General features: G+C 42.3%; 1 protein-coding gene across 1 annotated transcript in view; it reads left to right on the top strand.

The window, feature by feature from the left end:
• The window catches only part of FAM171A1 (family with sequence similarity 171 member A1), a 98,345-nt gene extending 85,837 nt beyond the window's left edge, over positions 1–12,508 (top strand). Inside the window, exons 6-8 of the mRNA XM_015423759.1 lie at positions 8,215–8,331; positions 9,396–9,510; positions 10,797–12,508. Of these exons, the coding sequence (XP_015279245.1) occupies positions 8,215–8,331; positions 9,396–9,510; positions 10,797–12,507 (1,943 nt within the window). The 3' untranslated portion in view covers position 12,508. The remainder of the gene's footprint in view (positions 1–8,214; positions 8,332–9,395; positions 9,511–10,796) is intronic.
• Positions 12,509–18,685: the final 6,177 nt, after the last annotated feature.

Genomic DNA, 18,685 nt, shown 5'->3' with positions numbered 1-18,685 from the left:
AACTCAGATTGAACAGACGACGGGGTAATAATTTATAGCAGCTGTATATATTTAGGATTTAAAGTTGCGACATAATGTTAAAATAAAGACTTGGAATTTACTTGCTGAAATCAGTGGGGCTTGAAAGTGCTGAACCTGGGCTGGGTTTTGCCCTATGGGCTTACATGTGGTTGATAGCATTTGTGAGCTATGACTTTTTAACAAGGTCAAACCATAGCTGCTATCCTATCTAACATTCATTTGTGCCTCTAGAATGGCTTTATCTCCTTTCCCTGTTGCTTTTTCTCCCCCTATTTTTGTCTTTCGCTGCTTAGTTTTGCTTAAGGTTTCTGTAGCAAATACAAATATCTTTCTAGGGAGCACCTTCCACTGTGAGAGCTCTGAGCTTCTGTCTGAATTCCCGAAAAATATAGTATGAGACATCAGCCTGCCAACAAAAGTCCGTATGGTCAAAGCGATGGTATTCCCAGTAATAATGTATGGCTGCGAGAGTTGGACCATAAGGAAGGCGAAGCACCAAAGAATAGATGCTTTGGGATTATGGTGCTGGAGAAGACTCTTGAGAATCCCTTGGACTGCAAGGAGAGTCAATCCTAAAAGAAATCAACCCTGATCGTTCCTTGGAAGGACAGATACTGAAGCTGAAGCTCAAATACTTTTGGCCACCAAATGAGAAGGGAGCACTCGCTGGAGAAGACCCTGATGCTGGGAATGATTGAAGTTAAAAGAAGAAGGGGACAGCAAAGGATGAGATGGTTAGACCGTGTTATTGATGCAATGAACATGAAATTGTGGAAAGTCCAGAGGACAGCAGAAGACAGGAGGACCTGGCGTGATGTGGTCCATGGGGTCGCAAAGAGTCGGACTCGCCTGTGCAACTGAACAACAACAAGAACATTGACTTGCACCTGAAATTCCTTTGAGGATAGTGCTGTGCTGAAGAAGTCCTTGCTAGCTGCCCACATGTGTTTGCAGGGAGTGCTGCCCACTTAGCTGTTTGCAAAGCCCTAGGGAGAGGATATTGCTAGTCAGGAGGTTCTGTCTTTTACATAGCAAGGCTGTTTGAGATACGCATATCATTAGCAGAGCTGAAGCAACCTTTTTTTAAAAGAGCTGTTTTTAAAAATCTTGTTTGATTAACTATTATTTCTCAGCTAATCAGTTGATTGTATTTGTATATAATTTGCTGTAAATTTGTTAAATTGAGTGAAAAGAAACAATGTAATACAATTATTGCTCTGGAGTAGTCTAGTCTGAAATCTTAATATGAACCCAATTAATGTTTCCCACCTTTGGAGTTCTTGTACATTTGTGTATTTATAAATGGTCTTTGGTTTTAAAGAAATATGACTGACTGTGTATAACAGCTCCCCGTCAAATCCTTTATTTGTTTCTAGATGCTGCAGCAGGCATTTCTTCGTGAGGCATTTCCTCACAAATGCTTTGTTCAAGATGGTGCCTCCCACCCATAGTTGTTGTTGGGGGGGTGTACCTTAAGGTATTGAATGATTAGGTTTGCCAGCTCTTGGTTGGGAAATTCCTGAAGGTTTTTTGAGTGAAACCTGGGGAGGGCAGAGTTTGGGCAAGGGAGGGACCGTGGTGGGTTATAATTCCATAGAGACTCTCTTCCAAAGCAGCCATTTTTTCCGGGGGAATTTATTTCTGTAACCTGGAGACCAGATGTAATTCTGGGAGCTCTCCAGCCACTACCTAGAGACTGGCAACCCTATTATTAACAATATTTTTTTACAATTGGGGATACATTCTTAGTTACTCAAAAGATTTTTAATTAAAGAGCATGCCAGTCAACTAAATATAGTGGCCCAAGGTTGTTTTCTTCATAAGCCTTCTTGTGTAGGACTATGGGAAGACCACCTCAATGTAAATAAGAAGGCAGACTGGAACCATTTCTGTTGATGTAGTGAGCAGCTTTCTCATTTGTGAAAATGACAATGAAATGTCTCTCTGGGCAAGCTGGTTCATACTGTGTAGTTTGGAGACAGATCACACGGGGGAGGGGAAATGACTAGCTTGAATGTGTGAATTGTTGCTGAGTGGTTAGGCAAATGAAAACAGATGTGTGAAAACATCTGAAACAGTTGAAGCAAGGAATTGACAGTGCTGAAGGAATGGTAATGCAAAAAGATCTAGATGAATTCCAAACAGAAAAAATGGATTTCCCTCCGAAAATTTGCTGCTGGGTTTTGGCAAATGGAATCAGAAATACAATTCCTCATGAACAGTGATATGCCAAAACTGCCTATCTCAAGAGCTCCTCCTAGACACAATAGACAGTAGTGAACAAAAAGCCTTCAGTCTACCAGGATGGCTAACTGCAACATTATACTAACCCCATGTGGTCTTCAGACGTTCTTTTGCTAGCTTGGGAGTAACCACAGCAACGGCAGCCTTACTAGAATGTAGTCTTGTGGCCTACTCCAGCAGCTTAGCCAGTCAGATTATTATTCAGAGCTGACAGTTGTCCGTGTGTAGAATGTCAGAAGTTTTATCAGTTACAAAGAAAAACTAGATCTCATTACACACTCTTAGTAAATATCAGTAACTGTTACTTGCACCATTACCACCATTAATAACAACTGATACCTTATGGCGGAAGAGCCCTGATCGCTGGACCCTTTGAATACTGCCCGAGCTAATCGCCCAAGACAACTAAAACAGACCAAGGAGATGATTCTAAAATGAGGAATTACGCTAGTACTTATTGTTTGGTTTTAACATCGTATTTATAGTAATTGGTGTTGTGATTTTATATGTATTGTTGGAAATGTATCCGGTTTTGTAAGCTGCCCTGAGCCATCCTTGGCCGGGAAGGTGGGATAAAAATCAAATAAATCAAATCAATCTAGAACCCTCTGTTCCTTGAAGCCTATCCCATAATTGGCTGCCCCTGCACAGCCATATTCTCAAACTTTCTGTTACAATAGAGAATGTTTAAAGGAGGTTTAAGTGGAATGTGGCTCCCTGTATTCTAGCACAGGATTCATTCCTCAGTTTATTCCTTTTCCTGCTGGTTGCTAATGGTACACGTAGGCCCTTGATGGCAATGGTACCTGGTAGGCATAACCTTTCCTTCTTGAGAGGTATGAGGAAATACCCTGGCTGGAAGTCACCTGTTAACCCAATCACTTCACAAAAATTATATCACTTTTTAAAAATGTATCCTGATAATTGATAACGTGTGTTTGGAGCAGAATCAGAAAACATTGCCTCATCTGGGTACTACAGAAGCCAAATGATCAATGGTGTTGAACTATAAAATATATCTGCTACTGTTCCATGGAAAATTCTAAAAAAAGCAACAAACCCTTGTCAGTTGAATATATTTTTGACCAACAAGTTTTTGAAGCATTAGGACGATAAAATGACAGAGATGCGTGTTGGTTCAAACGTAACTGTCAGGTGAAGATTTATACTTTTTTTATTTTTTACTTTGGATCTGGTTTCTGGCATGTTTTAAAATAAACTTAGTGATAATAAGAAAATTCCATCTTAGGTTTTGGCAGGAAGAGGCTCCCCACAGGAACTATACAGATTTAATTGGGATGACTGATTACGGAATTTACTGGGAGTTGGGAGGAAATATCTTGCCAGCTCGTGCTGTCTCCTTCCTGATTTATCCAGTGGTGTAGCTAGGGAAGATCGAGACACTCTGTGATGGTGTATCAAGAAAGCCAATATCTACTGTAGAAGAATACTTTGAAGAAGGGATCACCATAGATAGTCCTAGATATTTTGGCATTTGAAACAGAGAAACTGAAATGGTCTTTCCCCTTCCCCAAGGTGGTCAAAACAATTTTACTATAATATTTTTGCTGCCATGGGTCACAATTCAAGATTATAGGTTATAGTTTTTAGTTTATAAGGAGCTTCTATATAAATGACTTTGTGCCACTATACCATTGAGTCATTCTTCCATTTATTATGTGTTGATTTCTGAGGGGCCCTTTTTGCCCAAATAACAGCAAGAATGGCTGTTTTCTCAGTGGCTTTAACCCTCAACCCCCTTTCCTCCCCTAGATATTTGACCAGTCCAAACCCAAGTATTTTTGGAATCATTGTCATATATACCTATGTTAGCTGGATTCCAGGCCTCGGGATTCTTTCTGAAGAGGCTTGAATGTATCCTACTTCCCTGTAGGTTATTTACAGTGGCCGAGAGTCCCATAGGCTCTCGGCCGGGAACCTAGCCCCCTGATTGGAGCGGGCTAGGATCCGCATAGTCCATTGTCTCTTGGAGCAAAGCTCTGCGTTTGTCTCTGGACTTGTCTGGACTGGATACATTACATACCCGACGTGAAAAGTCAAAATGACAAACTTGTTCTGGACTAGCACTCCCCTCCCCCCCAAATGTTATCGGAGGATGGGAAAAGATGTTCTATTTGGAATATGCTGCTCAAACATAAGGCTGCTCCCAGCCTCTGGTATTAGACACGTCACAATGTCTCAGCCTAATCTACATGTGATTATTGGTGGTAGAAAGTGCTGTCAAATTGCCGCTGTTTATGGCAACCCCATAGCGTTTTCAGGGCAACTAACAGAGGTGGTTTGCTGTTGCCTGCCTCTGCATAGCAACCCTGGACTTCCTTAGTGGTCTCCCATCAAAATATTAAGCAGGCCGACCCTGCTCAGCTTCCAAGATCCTGAGGAGATTGGGCTAGCCTGGGCTATCCCGGTCAGGGCCATCGGAGCATTAGGTGGCGACAAATAAGAATGCTAAAGCATTTTGTCCCTGTTTAAGGTTCTTTCTACACAGAGACAACTCTCTATTCTTATTCTGCTACCCGTGCTTTCCCCTTGTGCCTGACACCCCACCTCCAGCTGGGGCTTTTGTTTTTGTTTAATTGGTCAAAGGTATATATTGCTGTAATGTTAGGGCACTATAGCATATCTGCTACTCATAAACAAGGCAAAAGGCCTTTCCCATCTACACTGTCCCCAAACCCCCTTTGGGTGGGGGAAGGAATAATGGCATGCATGCATGAGGGAAATGGCACTGGTTGTGGGCACAGCAGTTTGGAAATCTGTATACATAAAACAAAATAAGGGGGAGAAAAGACACTTCAAGGCATATTGGAAGAGATCCAAAGTCTGCAGCTGATAGCTTTCTTAAAATAGAGACAAGGAGGTGTTGCAGACTTAGTTAGATTACACAGTGATGGGTGCCAATCCTAACGCGACTGTTTCCAGAAATTGCCTAATGTAGACTGGTTTTTGGCTTCTGCTGATTGGCTAGTCCTTACTGTCTGGGGTTTTTCTTTTGCTTGGTTTTATTGATTGATCTTTTAAATCAGTTTTATTTTAGTGTTTGACAGAAAGGCATGCTTAAAAGATTATTAAATAAAACGTTGGTGTGAGACTTGGGGCAACTGCCCTGCAGAAGGATCCAGCAAAGCAGAGGAGAAGAGAGTGATGTAAGCTACTTTGGGTCCCCACTGGGGAGAGAGGTGGGATATAGATAAAGTAAATAAATAGGTTGTAAAAAGAGTGGTGGTGGGTCCAGCCAGTTTTTTCACTCAGTGTCATCCAGTTCTCCTTATGGCATCTCCTGTTCCTTGTGACTTTTGTCCAGGCAGGTCCCATGATCCCCAGCATGGCCTTTGGGATGAACAGGGGGGGGGCACATTCTCCTTTTCATCACCAGAAAAACTGGCTGGATTCAGCCCAATAGCTATAGGAAAGATTAACGATATGAAGGAAATCAGGTTTCAAATGTGTACAAAAGTTATGTTAAACTAGCTGGCATGTTGATGCTTTCTTTTGTCTTATTTAGATTTATTAAGTTCAAAATTAATTCAATTGAAAGAGTTAAGAGATATTATCAAGCGGCTGCCTGACAGCTTTACTGAGATACTTGTGGCTATATGATAAGCTTTTCAGATTCCACCTTTTCTGCTGTTTGTGCTTGTAGCTTTTGTGCTATCACAGTTAACTTAGACAAGGAAACAGGCTGGCCTATACAGGAAGCTTCTTAGGGTCAAAGTGGACACGATGCCAGAGATCTCCACATTAATTTCCTCTTGTTTTAAGAGTAAATAGTCACAGAACTACCACCCCCACTCCCAGATTGTGGCCTAACGCCCCCCCCCCCGTGCTGCTTTCCCAACCCCAGTTGCCCTTCCCCAGAGGTGCATTTTGCTGCAGTGTGGGAAAACATACAGGTATCCAAATGGTGCTTGGCTGTTTTCCCCATGGGGAAAACAAGCAGCCAGCAGGGCGCATGAGAGTCATGTCAGAATGACACAGGCAGGGACAGTTAATTCCTTGATCTGACTTGGCGGCCTCCATGCTCGCTTATCTTTAAAAAGGGGGTGGGGAGGGGGAAAGGAAAATCTGCAAACAGATCTGTCAACATGGTATCAGCAACACATCTCCCTAACCAAAACATAACCAAAGGTACATGGAAAAAGCCCTGCCTACTGACCAATCTGGCTTTGTGCTTTCGGGAGTGTTCCTGAGGGACAACCACTAGGTTTGCAAGGAACAGCAGGAGGGTGAAGTCAATGAATACTGCCCAAGTCTAGCCTCCTGACCAGAACATCTTGTGTTGGCCTCCTCTACCAGTACAGTGCTTCCTTTTGTTGGCAAAATGTGAAGCGGATCTGAGCTGCAGTTTGTTCAGCTAGAAAGGTGACTGAGCTCTGCACAGGCAGTGAGAGAAGTAGCCTCCGCTGTTTTGATGGGCTGCATTATGCAGGGACAAAATTTATTGAGCAAAAAAAGAGCTTTTAAAGAGGCATTACAAGGATTTTGTTTGTTCTAGTGAAGTGTAACATGACTCAGGCCAGCTGGATTCAAGTTCCCCCTGAAGAATATCTGCAGCAAGGGCTTCAACCATAAATTCAAAGCTGCCAGTGTTCAAAAATTAATCATTCACTTCTAGTTGTCTGGGAGATTTTATCAGTGTACATTGAGGTCCGGGTAAGGGTTGGCTTTCCCCCCTAGGAATTCAAATTTTCCTGCTTTTGTTGATAGTAATGTTAATTTTATCTGGGATGCAGTTGCAGGGTATAGGTCTCACTTTAAACAGGCTCGTAGAACTACTGTGTTGGTAGGATCTGTCATTTTTGCCAGTACTAAAATGAATAGGAGTAGACCTGCTGAATTATGTGTCTAATCAGATATGCATAATAAATACTGGAGAACTTGAATTGTGCTGATCTCTGGGTTCCTGATAGCTTTTCCCCCTTATTTTTTCATTGTTATTTGTGGTGCCCACTGGTGGTGGGAAAGCCGAATAACCAGCATTTTACAAACTAAAAAACTAAGGTTTGCTATTATTCCCATTTTGTGCCTCTGAAAATAACCATGACTGATTTTTATCAGAAGGGTGATCTTGATTTTAAAAGGCTTGCTTTGGGAAAATATAGCACACCTTCTGATTATCCTGTATTGGTGGCATAAGGCATGCAAATTCCACAGTAGAAACATTCCTGCAAGCATATGTCACGCCACGTCACACAGAAACATCAACAATTTGCAGATGCCCTTAAAAATCCAGTCTTTACTGGATTTATTGCAATAAGGCTTTTTGAGCCCCTTCTAGCAGAGTGTTTCAGAGAGTGGGAGCAGCAGGAGGAGAATCTTGATTTTTCGTGGATGCCAAACATCGCCTTCTAGTGGTCAGGACAGATAAAAGCTTTGACTGGGATGATCTCTGCTAGCACATGGGTCTGTAGCAGAAGAGGTACCAGTTACTGACACATGCACTGGGGTGGATCCAACTATCCCCCAGGTAGCCTTTCTCCAATCTAAGGAGACTTCCTCCAACCTAAGCGGCTGTTCCTCAACTGAAGAGCCGCTTAAGCTGAAGTAAGCCTCCTTAAAATGGAGGAAAGCTGCAAATTTGAGCCAAAAGGAAAGGTGGGGTATAAATATTGTAAAAAAGAAGTAAACTTTGTTCAGTGGAGTGGTAGGATTGGAGTCAGATTTACCCCATTGGCTCACACGTTTAGGAATTGAGTATGATAGTAGTGTAAACATCAGGGGGATTTTTCTCCAAACAGGGAATCCCAAATAGCCCTTGGTAGCCAAGCAATTCATTTTAATAGCTGTTATTTTCAGTCCATTAATTTTTTAAAGCAAAAAAAGATTCTTAAAAAGTGTCAGCTTCTCTGCTTAGTGGGTTTATTTTCTCAAAGCACACAGGAATGTTGCCTCACTCGATTGTACTACTAATACATTCTGTTTCTACAGGGACATGGTTGAAGAGCACTTTAGGTGCCATACAACAAGAAGGAAATGAAATGACCTGGACGTACATTGCCCCTCAGCTGGGGTACTGGGTTGCAGCTATGTCACCCACCCATCCAGGTAAAATGAATTCCAGAAATAACTGCAAAATTCACAATCAAAACATTCGTGTATTTTAGGATGGCTCATCCTGTTGCATCAATGAATTCTGAAAAATCTGGTTAATATCTTTAATTGAGTTTAAGCAGACTTTGTTTTTTTTAAAAAACTTGATTTAAAAAAAAGAACTGTTTTTTACACAATGAGACATGGAGACCTTTGACTTAACTGCACTACGGACAAGATATGCACTTTCAAAAAAGAACAGTGCCTGCTTGAGAAATGTATCCTCTACAGGATACACTGCTGCCCATGTTATCACTGCCAAATGGGTAAGGTGTTCTGTAGGAAAACAAGATTATAAATTCTAACCCTTCTGGCCCTAGAAATGCAAGCTGAATTTTTCTGCTGACCAAGGACCTAGTGGTAGCACAATGCAAGGGGTTGGATCCAAGCTTTTCTGCTGGTGAAAAAGGGTCCTCTTTGGCTGCTGAAAGGGCTGTGCTGGCAGTTATGGGGCCTGTAGGCACAAAAGCCACGTGGGGCAGGGGCTGTAGTAGTAGCAGCTGAGAGGGGACTTGGGCAAATTCAACAGTAAAAGCTGGCTGGATGCAACCTCGGGTCAACATGCATAGACCAAACGCCTCCGAAGGCATTTTTGCAGAAGTGGACTAACACTGACACATGGCCAATGTCAGTGAACACTGATTTTGAAGCTCCCAAGGGCTTAGGGTGGTGACTTAGCCCTATACTGGTGTAATTTGGAGATTGGTCAGCAACAAAGTCTAAGGATTGGGATTCTAATCACATCTGCAAAGCCTGTGAGCACCAGGCTGAATAGGACCCACCCGCCACATGTTGTGGCCTGCCCCTTACTTGACAATGCTCTTGATTTTGTAGTCCCAAGCAGATGACATAAATGGGACTTTTATCCAGCTCTTGGTAAGCCATAATTCATGACTGGATTCTGCCTGGAATCTACATGAGCGGAGCAGGACTAGCCTAAATACATTCAAAAAATTTTAAAAAGCAGAAAGTGCTGAATTGATTTGCTTTAGCATTTTACATTTTTTTTCCTCCTCTAGGTCCCAGTGTACCCCAGGACATAAGCACTTACCACACAGTGATTCTTTTGGCAATTCTAGGAGGGATGACACTTATCCTTCTTGTTTTACTGTGCCTCCTTTTGTACTACTGCAGGTAAAATGTCTCATGTTGACTTTTAATTGTGTAATTACAATGTACATTAACAAGCTCATGAAAATTCTTGTGCTAGAGAATTCTTGTGCTAGAGAACGTCTAAGTCTTAATACATGCAACGGCTTAAAAGAACAACATTCTTGAGGGTCTTTTCAAAGGTAAAAAGGTGGCAGTCAGATTAAAGTTAAAATACATAAATTGTTACTAAAATTATAAAACCAGAAAACAAAAAGCAAAGCAAGAATGAGTCCTCATTAGTATTGCACGTATTTTTTGCATGACATCATAGTGAAAAATGTAATTCTAAAGTGGAAGCTGCCATTGCAAATGAAGTGACAATATCCTTCATTTAAATAAAAAACTAGGAAAAGTTTATTTTTCAGTGCAGTGTCCAGTCAGTTTACAAGTGCCTTTGCTGTAGCATGAACGTCAAGCTATGATTTTTTTGAACGTTATCATTTTCTCCATTTCTCTTCTAATCATTTCCCTCTATGTAAAATGAATTTGCTGTTCAGGAGTCCTCACCATGCTGAACTTGTACAAAATTATTTTTGAAAGCAAGCATTGGAAATGTTGGCTTTTTTTCTGCAAACAGAAGTAGTTCTGGCTTTCTTCTGCCATTTATTTAAAGCATTTATAGCCTGCAATTAAGCTAATTGAATGCCAACCCCAATAAAGGCAAGGATTTTGTGTTAACCTCATGATCTCCTGCCCCATCCATGGAACATGGCGTGTACAATACCCCTTTCCTACTGGGAAGGATCACATCCCTAGTTCATATAAATCTACCTGTCTACTCTAGTCATCTTCAGAGGCCCTGCTCTGGGTGCCCCACCCTCTGAAGTGGGTGGGTGGCAACCCGAGAAAGGGCCTTCTCAGTCATGGCACCTTAACTTTGAAACTCCTTTCCCCGGGTGATTCATCTGTCTCCCTCTATCATCTTCCACCCGCAAGTGAAGACTTTTTTGATTGGCAGGCCTCCAGTGACTCTTATTGGCCCTCCTTCCTGGTTGTGTTATGTGTATTTGTATGTCTCATGTTTTTTATTGAATTGTTTAAATATTTATTTTAAATGCTGTTTGTTATTTTTAATGTTTTGTTGTTTGCCGCCTTGGGGACTGTATCTGGGTAGAAAGGAAGCATAGGCATGTTTTAAATGAATAAACAATAAGTCCAGGAGAATAGTTTTGCATCACAGCAGATAAAACCACTGCACAAGACGTTCTTGTTTACCTATTAAGCTTTAGTGTTTATCTTGGCGACTGACATATTATTATTTCTTATAGGAGAAAGTGCTTAAAACCTCGTCAACACCATAAGAAACTGCAGCTTTCCTCAACACTCGGTTCTAAGAAGGATCAGTCAACCTCCATGTCCCAGCTTAACTTGGTATTTTCACGGCGTGAATCAGAATTTCCTGGTGGGCTGTCTGCTGCTAGCCATGGACACCCAGAATCCTCAGGCCACAAGGAACTGATAGGGGCTGTCCGCTTGGAGAAAATGTGTTCTGGTGGAGAAGCAGATATGCACACTCCAATGCTCAAACACACATACAGCACCTCACAGGAATTTAGTTCCCGAGAAGATCTGCTTTCCCACAAGGAGAAGGACCAGAGTAGAATGTCTCTAGAGAACATGGCTTCTAGTGATACTTTGCAAAAAGACTACCTGAAGTCAGTGGAAGCTTTTGGTACCAACCCAAGGAAATCCATGGAAACATCAGAAGGGTATGACGCCACTAACAAGGAAGATCACAGGAGGAGTTATAATGCAATGTTGTCTCGGCCTCTATTTGAAAAGCAAGAACAAGCATCCATGAACCATATTTCTACAGGAAGCAAATATAACCTTCAGGAACAACTGTACCCTATCCCTTCAGCGCCTGAAACAGAATTGCTTGACTGCAGACCCACTGAATGTATGATGTCTCGCTCTGTTGATCATCTTGAAAGACCCACTTCTTTCCCTCGGCCAGGCCAGCTAGTCTGCTGTAATTCTGTTGATCAGGTTAATGACAGTGTTTACAGAAAAGTGTTGCCTACATTAGTCATCCCAGGTCATTATATGAAACTTCCTGGGGAACATCCTTACATCAGCCAACCTTTGGTCGTTCGTGCTGATCAACAACTTGATATTGAAAGACTCCAAGCAGAAATGTCGAGCCCACATTCCCAGCTTTTCCCACATTCCCAGCAACAGATGCAGCCTCAACAGCTGGCTGCCCAGGCAATATCTCAACAACATTTGCAAGAAGCTGGTGCAAGTGATTGGAGCCCCCAAAATGTATCTATGTCTGAATCAGTATCCATTCCTGCATCTCTCAATGATGCCTCTTTGGCACAAATGAATAGTGACGTGCAGCTTCTTACAGAGAAAGCTCTAATGGAATTGGGAGGAGGCAAGCCTTTGCCTCATCCTCGAGCGTGGTTTGTTTCTCTAGATGGGCGTTCAAATGCTCACGTTAGACATTCATACATCGATCTGCAAAGAGCTGGAAGGAATGGAAGCAACGATGCTAGTTTGGATTCTGGTGTTGACATGAACGAGCCCAAATCTGCCCGAAAGGGGAGGGGAGATCCTTTGTCGCTACAGCAGATTCATCAGCAAGTGCAAGAACATCCACAGAAAGAGCAAAAAGTTCCAGAAAGTTCTTACACACAGCTTGTATATTTGGATGATATGGACCAAAGTGGCAGTGAATGTGGAACTGCAGTGTGCAGCCCAGAAGACAGTACTCTGCGATGTCTGTTGGATGGAAGCAGCAGAAGAACAGGCGGCCAGCTGCCCAGCCTGCAGGAAGAAACAATAAAAAGAACTGTAGAAACCTCACCAGAGCCTTTAACCAGTCCGGAACATGGAATAACTATCCACAACGAAGTTGTTGGTGATGATGATGATGATGACGACGACGACGATGACGATGACCAAGGAGAAGATAAAAAAAGTCCCTGGCAAAAGCGAGAGGAACGACCACTCATGGCTTTCAATCTAAAGTGAGCGGCCCTAAGTCCAGTTTTTTTCTCTATGGAATATAAAATTGCCAAATATATATTTTTGAGTGGGTGTTCTCAGTTTGACTGTAGAAAGAAAGGAAAACAAGTCCCTCTGGTGGACTTCAGAGAAAGTACACTCAAAGAATGACTGCAGATGATTGCCAGTAACTCTTTGAAGGCTGTTCAAGGATCACTTCTGACAAGAGAGTTCATAAGAGTGTGACTATTGCTTCGTTTACTTGACTTCGGCCATCAAAGGCATTTGGACATGTTTGCAAGTTGTATGGCAGATTACGACCTCAGATTTCCCTAGAAAGGGACCTATGTGAAACTTTTATTACGTTTTCTTAATTCAACTTTATCATGATGATGCTACTGAAAGGGTATCTTAAATTAGAGTTTGACACTTGATTCTCCAGATATGCATTATCTCAAAGGAAGGCTATGCATTGCTGCTTTTTAGTAACCTTTTTGCTTAAACTATGCTTTTCTTACTTATTTACAAGGTAGTTGTAAACATTTTACATCTTTACTATAGTCTGCTCAGTTTTATTTCCATGAAGTCTGAGTAGTAATTCTTGGTACTGAAGAGCCTTTTTATGAAACCAAACTGAATTTTAGGTCAGCTGCAATTCCTCCAGTTCTGGTTCCCGTTCACTCCAAGTGCCTTTTTTACAGGAAAAATTAATAGCCCCTTCTTTTGCTAATGCCTTGAATAGTCAAATTTTTTAAAAAATTTCTGAAGCTGTACCTTTTCTTTAAACTGCATATGCCATCAAGTGTCTGTGCTGAAAGACTCGTCACTTCACTACAGAGTACTCTCTAGTTATGGTGTGTACTGTGGTTTCTGTTTAGCAACATAGGCTAGAGGACACCGTTTAAAAACCCAAAGTAGCCAAGAAGATCATTTCACTTGACTGTACATATGGTGTATATAAGCTCAAGTAACATGGACTATGGACCAAGCAAGTGGACTTTAACAGTGTGTTTTAGAAATGTTGGGCAAAATTATTATGTACTATCCAAAAGTGCCAGATACACTTCTGTGCTTTCTTCTATATAGAGTTGCTTGGTTATCCAAAAATTATAATTGAAAAATAAACTTTTTAAAAACTGAGGATTTTTTAAAATTCCTCTTTGATGTCACAGTATCCTTATTTAGTACACACAATAATGTAAAGTGTACAAAGTCAGCATTCAGATCAATTTGTCTTCAACATTCATAGAATCAACTGGTATGTATCCAGTGGTTTAAAGTGAAACAAGACTGGAAGCTTATATTGTGGTTGCTATATTTATTACACAAATTCTCAAATTTGTCACAGAAAAAGTAAGTTTATAATTAATAATAATCTTCGGTACTTGACCCTACTTAAGCAAGAGGCTGGATATTTTTTATTTATTTTTTTCCTAGCTGGGCTTGCCTATTTCAAGGGACAGCAAAAGGAAAAGAGAAGTATTACAATCAGATGCATCCACGGAGGACTTTAATGGTCATATTAACACCACGGCACCAACACCCTTATAGAAATGGGTTTCCCATTGGTCTCTGCACAACCAATCAACACAGGCTGAGAGGAACAGAAAGGCAACATGTTTTATTGAATGAGTAAGCTAATATTCAAAACATGCACACAAACTGGAATTGGAACAGTCAAAAAGGAGTTTTCTGTGTTGGCGCTGACTGCATATTAGGTGCTGTGTGCATGTACATTTCTCTGTGCAGCCTACTGCTGAGAATAAACATCGGTGGAGCAGCACCAAAGACTACAGGATCTGATCTAAAATGAAAGAATAATTTGGCCCTTGGTTGGTGATTTGGGGTCTCTCACACACATTACAGGAGGACCAGTATATGCAAACAGTAAGTCATCAGATGTACTGACGCCACTTCCAGGTATGTACCTAGAAGTGATGTTGCAGCATCTGATTAATACAGTCTCTGTCAAAGCTCTGCCTCCTCAGCAAATGATTGGCTCTTGTTTTTCTGTCCAATTCTGCTAGTCCAATTCTGAGGCCTGGAAAATGTAGGCCTGCAGGTAAATTAGCAGGGAGGCCTGTGTGTGAGGGAAGGGCTGTTCTGAGGTCTACATGCTGCTCCACTCCTTAGCCTCAGGTCTAGGATTCTGCCAGCATGTGAAAAAGAAATAGGAATAGGAAGGTCCTCGGCTATGATAGATGCTCGCTACCTTGCAAGCTACTTGCATCAGACTAAATAGAAGTAGCCCAAGAATCTGACATGGCGTAGGGTTGCCTACCTCCAGGGAGGGCCTGGAGATCCCCCAGAACATCTGATCTCCAGATGACGGATCGGTTCCCTTGGGGGAAATGGCTGCTTTGGGAGCTACATCCCACTGACGTCTCTCCCCTAACCAAACTCCACCCCCAAACCTCCAGGGATTTCCCACCCCAGAGTTGTAAACCCTATAGACACGAGGCCAGTCCCTCCCTCTGCCCACCTTTCTCATACTGATTTCTTTAGACCTAGGCACTACTGTAGACAATTAAGACAGATCCGCATGTTATTGGGGCCACTTCCCACATGGCTTCTTCCCACACTACTGGTTAACATGGCTAATTCACCCCTGTGCTATGAAGCTGGGTGGATGACCTTGAGCCAATTGCTTTCTCTTAGCCTAACTTATCAAATAGGGTTGTTGTGAGGATACAGGTAGGTTTACCAACTGCCAGGTGGGGCCTGAAGTTCTTCCAGAAATACAACTGATCTCCAGACCACAGTGGTCACTTCTGAAGAGAATGGCAGCTTTGGAGGGTGGACCATAGAGTCTAGTGGAGGATTGAAGCCCTTCCTCAGGCACTGCACCTAAATGTCCAGGAATTTCCCAATAAAACAGACATAGGGAAAACTTACGGATATCACCCTGAGTATTGGACAATCTTCCTGGCATCCAGTGCTTAGGAGAGGGCAATGTAACGTACAGGTTTCCCAAACCACAATGTGAGCAGCCATCTTGGAACTGTGAATTGGTTGCGTTAGCAACCCAGAATTTTTACCTACTTCATTTGTATTCCATCTTTCCTACACTGGTGGCAATCCCCAAAAAGATAGGTTGGTGAGTAGAGGGGGAAGCAGGGCTTGGAGCAAGCAGGTGGGCAGGCGGAATGAGTTTTCTTCATCTCTGTGAGTTTCAGTCTAGTATCTTGCCCTTTAAAACAAAAAAAGTAAACCCAAATTTAATTTTCTAAAAATTTCCATAGTTTGTCATTAACCTGACAAAAGTAAAAAGTTTAATATTGGGAATCTAAGACAAGTGAAAGGTTAAATGATACTCTGAGATAATGGTAGCTAGGTAGGATAGGCCTACCCTTTAAAGTAACCAGGGCCCCGGTCACACGGGCCAGATATCGTGGTGGGGGGTACGTGGCTAATTGCCCCGGCGCAGTTTGAGCCGCGATTACGCAATCAGACAGGCCAGCGGCATACCACGGGTCCTTCCCTCGGCACTGGTGGGTAAACGAGGGACCGGAGGGGAATGCCGCGTGCTGGCGCGATCACACCACGGGCGTCTGGAGGTAGCCCGTGGCAAACATTTACTAGTACCTTGGAGGTACTAGTTTTTAAATGCGCATTGTCGGTGGTAAGCAGTGTTCCCTCTAAGTTGAGTCAGTGTGAGCTAGCTCACAGTTTTTTAGCCTCTGGCTCACACATCTTTGCCTTAGCTCAGGAAGGAGGGCTCCAGAGCAAACTAATTGATGCAGGAGCCAAATGGCTCGCTCACAACTTTCATGCCAGCAGCTCACAAAGTAGAATTCCTGCTCACAAGACTCCACAGCTTAGAGGGAACATTGGTGGTAAGCCACGGGTGCGCTCCACTTCCCAGATGTTGGGGTGTGATCGCACCCGGATAATCCGCCCACCTTCCGTGCCTCTCCCGCAGCAACTTTGCAGTGTGACCGGGGCCCAGGTAGGTCAGGCCCACCTTGAATGTCACTCTTGGGTCAATCCCAGTTACAAAATTAATTAACAACAAATGTGAATGCATGTGTACATTCCAGAGTTTAAAATACCGATTTTTAATTCCCTCTTACTCTCCCCCCATCCATATTCTGTTCACTGGAAGCTCTTTAAATCACTGCAGTACTGAACGCCTCAGCTCAGAGTTTAGGGATCTTAGGATGAGCTCAGGAATATTACTGGAACTTGCTTTTCTCAATTCCATCTCCTAAATCTGCAGGATGGCTGGATTGAAGGCTGCCATCTAGTGGTGAAGGAAAGCAGGTGCTGTTCTAGCTCTATATTTTCAAGGGGAAGGAGGGAAGATAAAAATCTATCCTGAATCATTTTCAGACAATTCAGCTTTAACTGTAGATGAGGGAGAAAAATCATTCTGCCTGCGCAATCTCCAACTTTACATTAATTTTCCATATGAAATTTTAATTACAGTATTTTAGTAAACAAATGAATCTCTTACTCTCCTACACATCAGTCTCTCTTCATTGAAAAATACAGCTTTCCACTGTTACGTTGAACTTTTAAAAATCCTGTTACTAGCTTTTCTTAAAGTATGAATGCTCCTTGGGAGTAAACAGCTACTTCAAGTTTTGATTTAGCATGTTAGGAAAGGAGGCTCACTCATTGCCCCTCAGTGAAGACTGCGTGTTGTTCAATTACAGCTGCTTGGCCATAGAATGGATAGCTGGAATGGTTCCCTTTCTCCCTGTTTTTTTCCCTTGGGATCCTTGGCTCAGAAACCTTCATTTGGACATTCAAGCCATTTGATTGTATTCCGGCCTACCCTACCAAGGAAACCTCACCAGACGAGCTTGTTTTTACTTAGCTTCTCTTTGTGAAGCTGAATGTATTTTTTTTACTTTAATTGCTATTTCCCCCCTATATAGTAACCTATAGTGCTAGAGGGCAGGTTCTGACCAAGCCATTTATATTACATGGGAACATCTGTTCCATTGAAGGCTGCTCCTTTAGGGGGGAGCACACACAGGAGCATAGTTCAAGCGTATTTCATTTTAGGCTGCCATCTGCATATTGCAAGTAGAAAGTGTAGGAATATGGAAAGTTACCCAAGGTGAGCTTTTTCACATTTTGCTTCCCACATAGGATTTTAAATGATTACATCACAAAGGTTCAGAAATGTTAATGCCAACTAAACCACTGCACTATAGAGCGCAAGGCCTCCCCCCACCACAAACCCACCCTTTATTCTCATGTATCTTTTAGACTCGTCTGATATGTTCCTTACTGTGGTTTACATGATTCCTCATAAAGTGGCAGATAAATGAATGAGGGTTGTGCAATTAATCACTGTTTGTAATAGCATCATCTATTTTCACACACACACACACACACATTCATAATTAGTGAGGCATCTCTAGGGCTTAAACCCGAATTTTTTGTGAGCAGCAAGCGCATCACTCTCAACGACTTGAAGCTCAAGTTCTTCTGCAAATGCTCAGCCTTGAGGCTTACCCCTCACACACATGCAGAAATCCTCCCCACTTCATAAGCAATAGACCTTATCCTTGTGAAAAGAAATTATTAACTGGACAGAGTTCATCCAGTAAGCACTCCCAACCTTCCCTGACCATCACTTCTTACTAGGATTGAATTCATTTGGGAGGCCAAGGAAACTACAATTCCCATCAACCCAGGGAGGAAGTGATCAATGGGAAGACTAAGAAGTGTAATTACAAGGGGACAGGTGGGAGGGCTGGAGAGTGGCTGTGAGGAGACCGAGGGCAGTGGCATGCCCCGTTTTGAGTCGGATCCAGACTGGAAGGGGCCTGACTTGAAAATGGGATAAGATTCATCCACCTCTCTATTCACAATGAAATACGTGTTTTCGAAGTGAGTGGTGTTCTAGATAAATGTTACTTATGATTATAAACACAAATACAATGTCAGATTGCTGGACCATGTTTGGAAAGCAGAATCAACATCATCTAGACAAGCCATGTGTTCCACACTGTTGTTTTGTTTTCCTTTTGCCAGAAATGACAGATTCCCCATCACACCTTCTGAAGAAACTGAGAAAGCAAGCAAATCAGAAATACTGGCAGGGAAGTATGACCACAACACATATATGGTCAGATAATGAAGGTAGCTTTGTACTCCGCTGACAATACTGTTATGTTTCGAATGCGCCGAGAATCTAAAAACAAAACACCATCCGATTTCTTGGTCCAGACTTCCTTCGGGATTCCCA

This window comes from Gekko japonicus, unplaced genomic scaffold, assembly GCF_001447785.1.
Source record: "Gekko japonicus isolate JY-2015 unplaced genomic scaffold, Gekko_japonicus_V1.1 scaffold94, whole genome shotgun sequence".
NCBI lineage: Eukaryota > Metazoa > Chordata > Lepidosauria > Squamata > Gekkonidae > Gekko > Gekko japonicus.
This window is presented reverse-complemented; position numbering and strand designations above follow the sequence as displayed.